General features: G+C 63.6%; 1 protein-coding gene across 3 annotated transcripts; it reads right to left on the bottom strand.

Annotated features, from left to right (window-relative positions):
• Window positions 1–4,208: 4,208 nt before the first annotated feature.
• Window positions 4,209–9,112, bottom strand: KCNJ9 (potassium inwardly rectifying channel subfamily J member 9). Of its 3 annotated transcripts, XM_077192004.1 has the most exons (5): window positions 9,056–9,112; window positions 6,479–7,421; window positions 6,051–6,119; window positions 5,867–5,923; window positions 5,232–5,367 (listed from the first exon to the last, which is right to left on the bottom strand). In XM_077192004.1, the coding sequence occupies exons 2-4, from the start codon at window positions 7,410–7,412 to the stop codon at window positions 5,877–5,879; spliced, it is 1,050 nt and encodes a 349-aa protein (XP_077048119.1). In that variant the 5' UTR covers window positions 7,413–7,421; window positions 9,056–9,112; the 3' UTR covers window positions 5,232–5,367; window positions 5,867–5,876. The 3 variants fall into 3 exon arrangements, with proteins under 3 accessions (XP_077048118.1, XP_077048119.1, XP_077048120.1); XM_077192003.1 differs by lacking the exons at window positions 5,867–5,923; window positions 6,051–6,119 and having other exon boundaries at window positions 4,209–5,367; XM_077192005.1 differs by lacking the exons at window positions 5,232–5,367; window positions 5,867–5,923 and having other exon boundaries at window positions 5,929–6,119.
• Between the last annotated feature and the right edge of the window lie 4,847 nt (window positions 9,113–13,959).

Genomic DNA, 13,959 nt, shown 5'->3' with positions numbered 1-13,959 from the left:
ACAGGAGCGGTTGTACCAGGGGACACGGCTGTTCCCAGGCTCTGGCTGTTCCCAAAATCTGGCTGTTCCCAGGCTCTGGCTGTTCCCAGGCTCTGGCTGTTCCCAGGGTCATCTGACTGTTCCCCGGGTCTGATTGTTCCCTGGCTCTGGCTGTTCCCCTGAATCCAAATGTTCCCAAAATCCGGCTGTGCCCAGGGTCTGACTGTTCCTGGGATCCAGCTGTGCCTGGGGTCTGACTGTTCCTGGGGTCTGTTCCCGAAATCTGACTGTTCCCGGGATCCAGCTGTGCCCAGGGACCAACTGTGGCTAAATCCAGCTGTTCCCAGGGTCTGGCTGTTCCCAGGAATCCAAATATTCCCAAAATTTGGCTGTTGCCAGGAATCCAAATATTCCCAAAATTTGGCTGTTGCCAGGGTCTGACTGTTGCCAGGGTCAGGCTGTGCCCACCCCGCTTTGTTCCCGGTGTCTGATTGTTGCCAGGCTCCGGTTGTTCCTGGGTCTGGTTGTACCCATGGAGACTCTTCCAGGTGTCCCCTTGTCCCCAGATTCTGGCTGTTCCCAGTGTCTGGTTGTCCCCCAAATTCCGTTTGTCCCGTGTCCTGTTGTCCACAGTGGCCGTTTGTCCTGTGTCCATTTGTTCCCAAATTCCGTCTGTTTGGGCTGTTCCCAAACTCCGGCTGTTCCCAAACTCCGGCTGTTCCCAAACTCCGGCTGTTCCCAAATTCCGGCTGTTCCCAAATTCCGTCTGTTTGGGCTGTTCCCAAATTCCGGCTGTTCCCAAACTCCGGCTGTTCCCGCCCCCCCTCCCGGCCCCATCCCCCCCCAGTGTCCCCAGTTTGGTGCCAAGGTCCCCTCCCAGTGCCCCCCCCCTTTCCTGGCTTTATCTCCATGGCAACCGCCAAGGGCAGCTCAAGAACGGGGGAGGGGGGGGGCACCAGTGACACCAGTGAGGGACACCAGTGACACCAGTGACACCAGCGACACCAGTGACACCAGTGACACCAGTGAATGACACCAGTAACACCAGTGACACCAATGAATGACACCAGTGACACCAGTGACACCAGTAGCACCAGTGACACCAGTATGTGACACTAGTTACACCAGTGACACCAGTAAGTGACACCAGTGAGGGACACCGGTGACACCAGTGAGTGACACCGGTGAGGGACACCAGTGTCACCAGTCTGCACCAGTTATCGGCTCCCCCAGCCCGCGGCCCCGCTCCCTGCGCCGGCCGCACCCTCCAGCACCGCCCAGTATCCTCCCAGTATCCTCCCAGTATCCTCCCAGTATCCTCCCAGTATCCCCCCAGTATCTTCCCAGTACAGAGCCCGGCGCTCCCCGTGCAGCCCCACACCCTCGGTGCACACCAGTAACCCCAGTGCACACCAGTAACCCCAGTGCATTCCTGCACCCCCAGTACCCCCCAGTTTGTCCCAGTACTGCCCAGTCTGCCCATTCATTGTCCCCAGCACCTCCCAGTCCTCCCAACGCCCCCCAGTTCCCCCTGTGCTGCTTCTTCCCAGTGCTCCCAGTCCATCCCAGTCCGTCCCAGTCCCCCCAGTCCATCCCAGTCCTCCCAGTCCATCCCAGTCCCCTCAATCCATCCCAGTCTCCCCAGTCCCCCCAGTCTGTCCCAGTCCTCCCAGTGCTTCCCAGTCCTCCCAGTCCCCCCGTCTGTCCTGGCTCCCCCAGTCCCCCCAGTGTTCCCAGTCCCTCCCAGTTCCCCCAGTCTCTCCCAGTCCTCCCAGTGCCCTCAATCCATCCCAGTCCCCCCAGTCTGTCCCAGTCCCTCCCAGTCTCTCCCAGTCCTCCCAGTGCCGGTCTGTTCCAGTCCCCCCGGTGCTCCCAGTGCCTCCCAGTCTGTCCCAGTCCCTTTGTCCCCTGTCCGTCCCTCGGTTGTCCCCCCCCTGCCCCCCTCCCCAGTCCCCGCTGTCCCCCCCGTGTCCCCCCCGCTGTCCCCCCCCGCTGCCCCCCAAGCTGAACAAACAGCGCTGACGCGGGACCGGGGCCCCGTGCCGGGACCGTCCCCACGGGGGACCCGGGACCGCCCCACGCCCCCTCCCGGAACACAGCCCTGCCCCCAGCCCGTCCCAGCCCCTCCCAGTCCGTCCCAGTTTCCCCCAGTCCCACCCAGTCCGTCCCAGCCCGTCCCATTCCATCCCAGTCCCCCCAGTCCATCCCAGTTCTCCCAGATCCCCAGTCCCCCCCAGTGCTCAGACCCCTCAGTCCTCCAGGCCCCCCCCAAGTCCCCACAGTGCCCCCAGTACCACCCAGTCCTCTCAGCCCATCCCAGTCCTCCCGGTTCCCCCCACTTCTCAGAGCCCCCAGTCCATCCCAGTCCCTCCCAGTTCCCTCCAGTCCTCCCAGTCCGTCCTAGTCGTTCCCAGTATCCCCCAGTCCTGCTCACTCCCCCCCCCAGTCCATCCCAATCCTTCCAGTCCTCCACCCCCGACACGTCCCCCCAGCGCCTCCCACTCCACCCAGTCCATCCCAGTTCGTCCCAGTTTGTCCCAGTTCTCCCCAGTCCTCCCACTCACCCCAGTCCCTTCATTCGCCCCTTTCCCCAGTCCCCCCAACCCCCTCCCAGTCCTCCCCAATTCCCACCCAGTTCCCTCCCAGTTCCCCCAACTCCCTCCCAGTCCATTCCAGCTCCATCCCAGTCCTTCCCAGTGCCCCCCATCCCCTGCCCGTCTCCGCCGCCCCCCGCCCCGCGCAGCTGCTGCCCGTGGGCGGCAGGAATGCGACAGGCGGGGGGACACGGGGGGGGACAACACGCGTGACACCCTCAGAGCACACGGACTGGACACGCGTGTCACACACAGGACACACGGACAGGACACGCGTGACACACACAGGACACACGGACAGGACACCCGTCTCACACACAGGACACACGGACAGGACACGCGTGTCACACACAGGACACACGGACAGGACACCCGTCTCACACACAGGACACACGGACAGGACACGCGTGTCACACACAGGACACACGGACAGGACACGCGTGTCACACGCAGGACACACGGAGGACACGCGTGTCACACACAGGACACACGCACAGGTCACACCCAGGACACGCGGGGGTCTCGGGGGGTCCCTGTGCCCCCGGTGTCGCTGGTTTTGGGGGTTTTGGGGGGGGGGGGTCGCAGCCTCTGCCCCCCACGCGCGACAGGGGAGGGGGCGGGGTCAGGAATGGGCGGGGCTTTGGTGGCCCTCAGCCCCATTCGGCTCCTCTCGGCCCCATTTGGGTCTTTCCGGATCCGTTCGGCTCCGCTCGGCCCCATTCGGGTCCTTTCGGATCCGTTCGGCTCCGCTCGGCCCCATTCGGGTCCTTTCGGATCCGTTCGGCTCCGCTCGGCCCCATTCGGGTCCTTTCGGATCCGTTCGGCTCCTCTCGGCCCCATTTGGGTCCTTTCGGATCCGTTCGGCTCCGCTCAGCCCCATTTGGGTCTTTCAGGATCCGTTTGGCTCCGCTCAGCCCCATTCGGGTCCTTTCGTTTCTTTCGGCTCCGCTCGGCCTCATTCGTGTGATTTCGGCTCCTTTCGGCTCCTCTCGGCCTCATTCGTGTGATTTCGGCTCCTTTCGGCTCCTCCCAGCCCCGGCTCGGCTCCGCTCGGCCTCACTCGGCTTCTTTCGGTTCCTTTCGCCCCCTCTCGGTTCCGCATCCCCCAGCACCGCCCCCCACCCCCAATCTGGGGGGGGATCCCGTAGGGACATTGGGGGGAGAGGCAATAAAGGGGGACCCCCTGCCCACCCTGGGGGTCCCCATGTCCTTGGGAGACCCCAAACCCCACCCTGGGGGCCCCCATGTCCTTGAGGGACCCCAAACCCACCCTGGGGGTCCCCATGTCCCTGGAGGGGTGGCACTGACCCCTTCCTGCCACCCCTGCAGGATTTGGGGTCGGGGCACCCCGATTTCACCCCAAATTCCTCACTGGAGCCTCTGGATTTCCCCTCCCCGAGGCCCCAAACCCAGGATACCCCAAAAAGCCAGGGACACCCCAAATCCACCGTCTGCACCCCAAAACCAGCTCCACCATCGGAATGGGGGTTTTTATTTGATGCACCCAATGTTTGGTGCCTGCAGGGGCTGCCCAAGGTCCCTTTGCCCTCTCCAGGGGATTTCGGGGTCCCCATCACCCCATAAACCCAGGGACACCCCAAATCAATCAATGACACCCCAAAATCACCACCACCATCAGAACTGGGGGGATATTTAATAAATAAATTCGTGTTTTGGGACCATCACTGCAAGTCGGGGCTGGTCGAGGTCCCGTTGGTCTCCTGAGAGATTTTGGGGCCCCCTTTGCCCCCATAAACCCACGGACACCCCAGATCAACCGCTCACACCCCAAACCCACCACCACCGTCATAATTGGGGGGATTTTTGCTATTTACACCTGGATTTTGGTGGCATCACCTCAACTCAGGTCTGGCCAAGGTCCCATTGCTCTCATGGGGATTTTGGGTTCCCCCTTTGCCCCCACAAACCCAGGGACACCCCAAACCCACCACCACCATCATAACGGGGAGGATTCTCAGTATTTACACCCAGATTTTGGTGGCATCACCTCAGCTTGGGGCTGGCCAAGGTCCCGTTGCTCTCCTGAGAAATTTCGGGGTCCCCTTCGTCTCCCCAAACCCAGGGACACCTCAAACCCACCACCACCACCACCACCATCATGGGGAGGATTCTCAGTATTTACACCCAGATTTTGGTGGCATCGCCTCAGCTTGGGGTTGGCCAAGGTCCCATCGATCTCCTGAGAGATTTTGGGGTCCCCCTTGCCCCCACAAACCCATGGATACCCCAAACCCACCATCTCCGCCACAACTGGGGGATTTTTCACTATTTACACCCAGATTTTGGTGGCATCGCCTCAGCTTGGGGTTGGCCAAGGTCCCATTGATCTCCTGAGAGATTTTGGGCTCCCCTTTGCCCCCACAAACCCAGGGATGCCCAAAAAACTCAGAGACACCCCAAACCCACCACCACCACAACAGGGGAGGGTGATTCTCCCTATTTACACCTGGATTTTGGTGGCATCACCGCGACTCGGGGCTGGCCAAGGTCCCGTTGCTCTCGCGGGGGGACATTTCGGGGTCCCCCTCGCCCCCCGCGGCCGCAGCCTCGTCCAGGCGGCTGGGGATGGACCAGTACAGGTGGGCATCGCGGCGGGCGGCGGCGGCTGCCAGCTGGCGGGCGCTGCAGGCCGGGGTGGGCACGGGCACCGTGTGGTGGAAGCCCCCGTAGTCCACCTCGTAGAAGCCCTCCTCCAGGCTGAGCAGCGGCGTGAAACGGTGACCCCAGAGCACCTCGTCCGCCAGGTAGGAGCTGCGAGCCTGGCACGTCATCCCTGGGGGGCACGGGGTGAGGGGAACCCCGATATCTGAGTCACTCAGGGCATGGGGGACCCCAATTCCTGAATCACTCAGGGCATGGGGGACTCCAGTTCCTGAATCACTCAGGGCATGGGGACCCCAATTCCTGAAGAATCCAGGACACGGGAAACCCCAAATCTGGTAGGAGGGGTCTGTGAAACCCCCAGAGTTTGGGGCACCCCAATTCCTGAATCACTCAGGGCATGGGGACCGCAATTCCTGAAGGTTCCTGACCCCACAGCACCTTGTGGGACCCCAAAACCTGAAGGTTCCTGACCCCAGAGCACCTCGTCCGCCAGGTAGGAGCTGCACACCTGGCACATCATCCCTGGGGGGCACAAGGTGGGGGGCACCCCGATATCTGAGTCACTCAGGGCATTGGGACCCCAATACCCAAAGAATCCAGGACACAGGAAACCCCAAATCTGGTAGGAGGGGTCTGTGAAACCCCCAGAGTTTGGGGCACCCCAATACCTGAAGGCATCTATCCATGTGGAGATGACACGGCCCCACTGATGTGTCCCCATGGAGATGAGGTGTCCCCATGGAGGTGATGTGTCCCCAAGGAGACAATGTGTCCCCATGGAGGTGATGGGTCCCAAGAAGATGATGTGTCCTCATGGAGATGTCCCCATGGAGGTGATGGGTCCCCATGGAGGTGATGTCCCCACAGAGATGAGATGTCCCCAGGAAGATGACGTGTCCTCATGGACGTGTCCCCATGGATCTGTCCCACAGAGATGATGTGTCCTCATGGAGATGTCCCCACAGATGTGTCCCATGGACGTGATGTGTCCCATGAAGAAAATACATCCCCACAAAGACAATGTGTCCCACAGAGGTGACATCTCCATGGACGTATCCACACAAAGACACCACATCCCTGTGCCACCAAGGTGTCCCCATGCCACCGAGGCATCCCTATGCCACCAAAGCATCCTCATGCCACCAAGACGTCCCCGTGCCACCAAGGCGTCCCCGTGCCACCAAAGTGTCCCCGTGCCATTGAGGCATCCATGTGCCACCAAGGTGTCCCTGCGCCACCGAGGCTTCCCCACGCCACCGAGGTGTCCCCGCCCCGTTTACCTGTGGCCTCCACCATGCCCTCGAGGATGACGACGATCTCGAAGTCGTCCCTCTCCAGCTGCCCCCGCGACACGTCCCAGAAGGGGCTGCGCTCGTCGATCTCGTGGCTGATGATGAGCGGCGACACCAGGAAGAGCCGATCGTCGCCGGTCTCGAATCCCACGCTCAGGTCGGTCTGGTCGAGCGGGATGAACTCGCCCTCCTGGGTCTGCTTGGACTGGATGAGCTTGGCGCGGATGGAGGCCTCCACGATGTGCGAGTCGCGCAGGTCGCCCACGCGGAACATCAGGCACAGGCGGTCGTCGCGCAGCGACACCACGGCGTGTGAGGAGAACACCAGCGTCTCGGCGCGCTTGTTGGGCTGCGAGATCTTGACGAACATGCAGCCCACCATGAAGGCGTTGACCATGGAGCCCAGGATGGCCTGCAGCAGCAGCAGCACGATGCCCTCGGGGCACGTGTCCGTGATGACGCGGTGGCCGTAGCCGATGGTGGTCTCGGTCTCGATGGAGAACAGGAAGGCCGACACGAAGCCGTTGAGGTTGTTGACGCACGGCGTCCAGGTGTGGTCGCCCAGGTGCTCCAGGTCGCCGCGGCTGTAGGCGATGACCCACCAGATGAGGCCGAAGAAGAGCCAGGTGAGGGCGTAGGCCAGGATGAAGATGAGGAGGCTGAAGCGCCACTTGAGGTCCACCAGGGTGGTGAAGATGTCGGTCAGGTAGCGGTAGGTCTCGCGCACGTTGCCGTGCTGCACGTTGCACTTGCCGTCCTTCTCCACGTAGCGCTGGCGCTTCCGGGCCCCCGCGCCCCCCCTGGCCCCCCACGGGCGGCGTTTGGGGGCCTGGGGGGGTTGGGGAGGGGGCTTGGCCTCGGCCGGGACCCCCGTGGGGACCCCCTCGGGGACCCCGCAGAAGGCGGCGTTGTCCTGAGCCATCGGCGGCGGCTGGGGGGGGGACAGGGGGTGAGGACTGGGGGGACTGGGGGCACTGGGAATCTCAAACTGGGGGGACTGGGATGGGGGGAAAGGGGGGATGGAGGCCTCAAACTGGGGGGACTGAGATGGGGGGAAAAGGGGGATGGAGGCCTCAAACTGGGGGGACTGGGAAGGAATGGGGGGATTGCACCCCAAAGACTGGGAGGAAGGAATGGGGGGATGGAGGTGCCAAACTGGGTGCACTGGGACGGGGGAGTGGGGAATGGAGCCCTCAGACTGGGGGGACTGGGATGGGGAAATGGAGGATGGAAGCGCCAAACTGGGGAGACTGGGACGGAGGGAATGGAGGCCTCAAACTGGGGGAACTGGGAGGGAGGAATGGGGGGATGGAGATCACAAACTGGGGGGACTGGGATGGGGGAGTAGGGGATGGAGACCTCAAACTGGCGGTACTGGGGGGAATTGAGACCTCAAACTGGGGGGAATGGGAAGGAAGGGGGGGATTGCACCCCCAAAGATTGGGAGGAGGGAATGGGGAGATGGAGCCCTCAAACTGGGAGGACTGGGAAGGAATGGGGGGATGGAGGTGCCAAACTGGGGGAACAGGGATGGGAGAATGGAGCCCCCAAACTGGGGGGACTGTGAGGGAGGAATGGGGGGATGAAGGTCACAAACTGGGGGGACTGGAATGGGGGAATGGGGGATGGAGGTGCCAAACTGGGGGAACTGGGATGGGGGAGTGAGGGATGGAGGTGCCAAACTGGGGGAACTGGGAGAGAGGAATGGGGTGATGGAGCCCTCAAACTGGGACGACTGGGATGGGGAAATGGGGGGATGAAGGTCACAAACTGGGGGGGACTGGGATGGGGGGGAAAGGGAGGATTGCACCCCCAAACTGGGGGGATCAGGGAAAGGGAATGGGGGGGCTGGAGGTGCCAAACTGGGGGGAATGGGAAGCAGGAATGGGGGGGATTGCACCCTCAAACTGGGGGAGACTGGGATGGGGAAATGGCAGATGGAGATCTCAAACTGGGGGAACTGGGACAGGGCCTTGCACACGCGCTGAGCTCCCCCCCCCCGCCCTTGCACACTCACCCCGGGTCACGCGCGCACCCCCACACCCCCCAACCCCCCCCTTACACACGCGTGTGCCCCAATTGGGGGGGGGGGGGGGTCCCTAAAGCACCACCCCCAATCCCCCCCTCCCCATTCATTCCTGGATTTTGGGGGGCACGGTCGGGTTTCGGGGTGGCATGGCCGGGTTTGGGGGGCCATGGCCGGGTTTGGGGGCCCGGTTGGTTTCAGGGGGGGCCTGGCCCGGTTTGGGGGTGGCATAGCCGGGATTGGGGGGGGGTCTGGCCGGGATTGAGGGGCACGGTGGGTCTGGGGGGGGTATAGCCAGGTTTGGGGGGCACGGCTGGGATTGGGGGGGGTCTGGCCGGGTTTGGGGGGCACGGCGGGGATTGGGGGTGGCATAGGCAGGTTTGGGGGGGCACGGCCGTGGTTTGGGGGGGGCACTGCCGGGCTTGGCGGGCACGACCGGATTTGGGGATGGCATAGGCGGGTTTGGGGGGCCCGATCGGGTTCGGGTGTGCCCGGCCAGGTTCGGGGGTCCCCCCCAGCCCCCCCCCGCCCTCTCTCACCGCTGCCGCAGCCCCGCTCGCTCCGCGCTCTCCGGGTCCCCCCCCCCCCCCCCCCCCCGCCCCGTTCCCCGGCAACGGCCGCGCTCGGATAAAAATACCGGGAGCCCCCGCCCCCCCCCCACCGCACGGACACCGGCCCGGGGGTGGCCAGCGACAGCCCAACCCCCCCCCACCCCCCCGCGATCCGTTTCGCCCCCATCATCAGCGCAAATCCCCCCATAATTAGCGCAACCCCCCCATAATTAGCGCAACCCCCCCATAGTTAGCACCCCCCCCCCCCAAAATAATTAACCCGGGGGGGCTCCTCATTAGCCCAGCCCCCCGCTCCTCATCGCCAGCCCGGGGGTGTCCAGCGCTTGCCCAGCCCCCCCAAGCCTTTATTAGCCCCTCATTAATTAGCCCGTCATTAATTAGCCCGTCATTAATTAGCCCAGCCGCCCCTGCGCTAGCCCAGGGCTGCCGTTCGCTCCCTCGGATTAGTCCCCCCCCCCCCATAATTAGCCAGGGGTGCCCGTCATTAGCCCAGCCCCCTCCCCGGCTCAGCCCCTCCCTCCCCCCCTCATTAACCCAGACCCCCCCTCATTAGCCCAGACCCCCTCATTAGCCCAGACCCCCCTCATTAGCCCAGAGGGGGTCCCCTGACAGGCCCCGCCCCCCGGTAGCCCCGCCCCGAGGTCACTCGCCCGCCCCCCCCCCCCCCCCGAGTGGACAAAGGATCTTTGTGACTCCGGAGCGGCCGGGATGGGCCTGGCGTGGGGCAGCCACGGACACACGGACACATGGACACAGGGACACATGGACACATGGATACACTGACCAGCCACCCATGGACATATGGACACATGGACTCACTGACCAGCCACCCATGGACACACGGACACATGGATACATGGATACATGGACACACGGACACACTGACCAGCCATGGACACACGGACACATGGATACACTGACCAGCCACCCATGGACACACGGACACATGGACACACAGATACATGGACACACTGACACATGGACACACGGACACACGGACACATGGACACACTGACACACTGACCATCCACTCATGGACACATGGACACATGGACACACTGACCAGCCATGGACACACGGACACATGGATACACTGACCAGCCACCCATGGACACACGGACACATGGATACATGGACACATGGACACATGGACACACTGACCAGCCATGGACACACAGACACTGACCAGCTAACCACGGACACATGGAAACACAGACACACGGACACTGACCAACACACTGACCATCTACCCACGGACACACGGACACTGACCCACAGACACACGGACGCTCTGACCATCCACCCACGGACTCACGGACACTGACCCACAGACACACGGACGCTCTGACCATCCACCCACGGACCCACGGTGTAGCCCCAGGCACTCCCGGTGTGCCCGCGGACCCTGCCCGGACCCTCCAGGAGCCCCCTTGGAGGCACCGGTGTCCAGGGGACCCCTATGAGACCCCCGGTGCCCCCGCCGGGACCCCCAGTGCCCGGGGCACAGGGCCCGACCCCCGGCTGCGGTGTCCCTGCCTGGACATCCCCCCTCGTGCCCCCCGGTGCCCCCACCGGGCCCCCCATTGCCGGTCGCGATGCCCGCACCCCCCCCACCCCCCCGGGACCCTCATGGCGGTGCCGGTGCCCGCGGGCGGGGTCCCCCTGTCCCCCCCCGTGCCCGGTAACGTGACCCGGTGCCGGCCGGCTCCTTTTCCACCCCATTAACCCCCGGCCCGCCCCCGGCGGCTCCTCCCCGGTTCCGCGGGGGGGGGGTGCCCGTCCCGCCGCCGCGGCCCCGCCGAGCCATAAAGCCCATGGGGAGCCGGCCGGGCTGAGCACGGCGGGACCCGCGACCCCCCCAGCAAGGTAAGGGCGGCCCGGGGGGGTCCCCGGGGGTCCCCCGTCCCATCCTGGGGGGTGCCGAGGGCGGCGGGCACCGGCCGGTGGCGCTGGGATGGCACCGGCGCTGCAGAGGGGAGCCCTGGGACCCCTTGTCCCCCCCGCCCTGGTGGCACCATAGCCCTGATGTCCCCACATCCCCGTGTCGCCATCACCCGTGACACCGTGAGGCCACATCCCCGTGTCCCCGTGTCCACCCATTGCTGGTCCCCAAATCACCGGTGTTGCCAAGTCCCTCATGCCCACGTCCCCAAATCCTTGTGTCCCACATTGCCATGTCCTCGTTTCTCTGGATCCCCATGTCCTGATGTCCCCATGGCACGTACCACCCTGTCCCTGTGTCCCTGGATCCCCATGTTCCACGTATCACTGTATCCCCACATTCCCAAATCCCTGTGTCCCTGTTTTCCCCATGTCCCCATATTCCCATGTCCCCATATCCCAGCGTCCCCATGTCCCCATATCCCAGCGTCCCCATGTCCCCATGTCACGTACCACCCTGTCCCTGTGTCCCTGGGATATGGGATACCCATTCTCACATATCCCAGTGTCCCCATGGCCCCATTCCCCCATCACCTTGTCCCCATGTCCCCATATCCCTATGTCCCCTTATTCCGTGTCCCTGTGCCTCACAGCGATGTGTCCCCATTCCCTGTGTCCCCATGTCCCCACACTCTCAGATCCTCTCTCCCTCTCCCACGTCCCCAACACCCTGTTCCCCACATCCCCATGTCCCCATGTCACATATCCCCATGTCCTCTGTCCCCACGGCCCTGTCTCTGTATCCCATGTCCCTGTGTCTCTGTGTCCCCATCCCATGTCCCCATGTCACTTATTCTGTGTCCTGTGTCCCCATGTCCCCCTGTCCTTGTATCCCCATGTCCCCCTGCCCCTCTATTCTGATGTCCCCATGTCTCTGTGTCCCCTGTACCCCACGTCCCCACCCCATGTCCCCGTGTCATGTATCCCCAGGTCTGATGTCCCAAGGCCCCTCCCTGTCCCTTTATCCCCATGTCCCCATGTCCCAGGTGTGTGTTATCCCAGCTGTGGGTTATCCTGGGTTGGTTATCCCAGGTGTGGGTTACCCAGAATTTGAATTATCCCAGCTGTTGGTTATCCCAGGTGTGGGTTATCCCAGCTGTGGGTTATCCTGGAATTTGGGTTAACCCACATTAACCAGGTGTGGGTGATCCCAATTATGAGTTATTCCATTATTCCGGGATGTTGGTTATCCCCAGGTGTGGGTTATCCCAGAATTTGGATTATCCCGGGTGTGGAGTATCCCAGATATGAATTATTCCAGGTGTGAGTTATCCCAGCTGTGGGTTATCCTGGAATTTGGGTTATCCCGGGTGTGGGTTATCCCAGGTATGGGTTATTCTGAGTGTCCCAGTTGTTGGTTATCCCAGAATTTGGGTTATCCCAGGTGTGGTCTAACCTGGGTGTGGGTTATCCTGGATGTGGGTTATTCTAAGTGAGGTTTATCCTGGGATGTGGGTTATCCCGGGTGTGGGTTATCCCCGGTGTGGGTTATCTCAGCTGTGGGTTATCCTGGAATTTGGATTGTCCTGGATGCAGACTATCCCAGATGTAAGTTATCCTGGGTGTGAATTATCCCGGGTGTGAATTATCCCAGGCGTGGGTTATCCCGGGTGTGAGTTATCCCAGCTATGAGTTATCCCCGATGTGACCTAAGGCTCCATTTTGGGGTCCCCCCAATGCAGTGAGTGGGACCTGGGACCCCCATCCTGGCCGTGGTGGGGACACCCCCAGGACCCCCGTGGTCACCATGGGGAGGGGGGACATCCCTGGGACCCCCAGTGGGGACATGGAGGGGACAAGGGTCCCCCAGGTCACACAGCAGGGCCAGAGCGGGGACCTGGGACCCTCATGGTGGCACTGACAGTGACAGGGGAGCCCTGGGACCCCCAGTGGCGGCCGTGATAGTGACAGAGGAGCCACAGGACCCCCGTGGTGGCCATGAGAGTGTCAGGGGACCCCTGTGGTGACAGTGACAGTAACGATGGAGGTCCCTGTGCCCCCTTCAGTGACAGTGCCAGTAACCATGGGCGTCCCTGTGCCCCTCTCGGTGGCCCTGGCAGTGTCACAGGCCCCCCCTTGGTGACAGTGCCATTAGCCATGGGGGTCCCTGTGTCCCTCTTAGTGACAGTGGCATTAATGACGAGGGTCCCTGTGCCCCCCTCGGTGGCAGTGCCATTAACCATGGGGGTCCCTGTGCCCCTCTCGGTGACAGTGCCATTAACCATGGGGGTCCCTGTGCCCCCCTCGGTGGCAGTGCCATCAGCCATGGGGGTCCCTGTGTCCCCTCGGTGGCCCTGGCAGTGTCACAGCCCCCCCTTGGTGACAGTGGCAGTCACCATGGGGGTCCCTGTGCTCCCCTCGGTGACAGTGCCATCAGCCATGGGGGTCCCTGTGTCCCCTCGGCGGCCCTGGCGGTGTCGCGGGCCCCCCGGGACCCCCGCGCTGGCGGTGGCGGTGTCGCGCGGGGCTCTGCATCTTAACGAGGGCTCCGTCAAAGCGCCTTTGTCCCCCCGCCAGCCCCATTGAAACCTCGGCTCCGGCCGCACAATGGCCCCACTGTCCCTGTCCCCGTCCCTGTCCCCCCCCCCGCCACCGCCACCCCCCCCCTCCACCCCCGCCGCACCCACCCCGCGCCCCCTCCTCAATTCGGGGACCCCTCCGTGGGGCTGGGGGCCGCTCCTTCACCCCCCCCCAATCCCAGTTACCCCAGTTTGGAGCAAGCCCCGCGCCCAGTTTGTGGGGAGGGGGGGGCGCGGCTGGCGGGGCGCCCGGTCACGCCTGGCACCGCCGCGCCGTGGGAACGGTGCCCGCGCCGCCGGTGCCAGCGGGACGCGAGGAACGGGGACGAGTCCCTGGGGGCCCCCCCTCAGTCCTCCTGTACCACCCCCGCCCCCCCATGTAGGGCCGGGCCTTTACGGTGACCCCCAAAA

Source organism: Agelaius phoeniceus, chromosome 31, assembly GCF_051311805.1.
Source record: "Agelaius phoeniceus isolate bAgePho1 chromosome 31, bAgePho1.hap1, whole genome shotgun sequence".
In the NCBI taxonomy this organism is placed as follows: domain Eukaryota; kingdom Metazoa; phylum Chordata; class Aves; order Passeriformes; family Icteridae; genus Agelaius; species Agelaius phoeniceus.
The sequence above is the reverse complement of the archived record's forward strand: the minus strand, read 5'-3'. Positions and strand labels throughout refer to the sequence as shown.

Coding starts and splice junctions, on each gene's coding strand:
- KCNJ9 (XM_077192003.1), bottom strand. CDS start 7,412: ATGGCTCAGGACAACGCCGCCTTCTGCGGGGTCCCCGAGGGGGTCCCC. Junction 5,368..6,478: donor GGGCATGGTGGAGGCCACAG/GTAAACGGGGCG, acceptor CGTGCCCCCCAG/GGATGACGTGCCAGGCTCGC.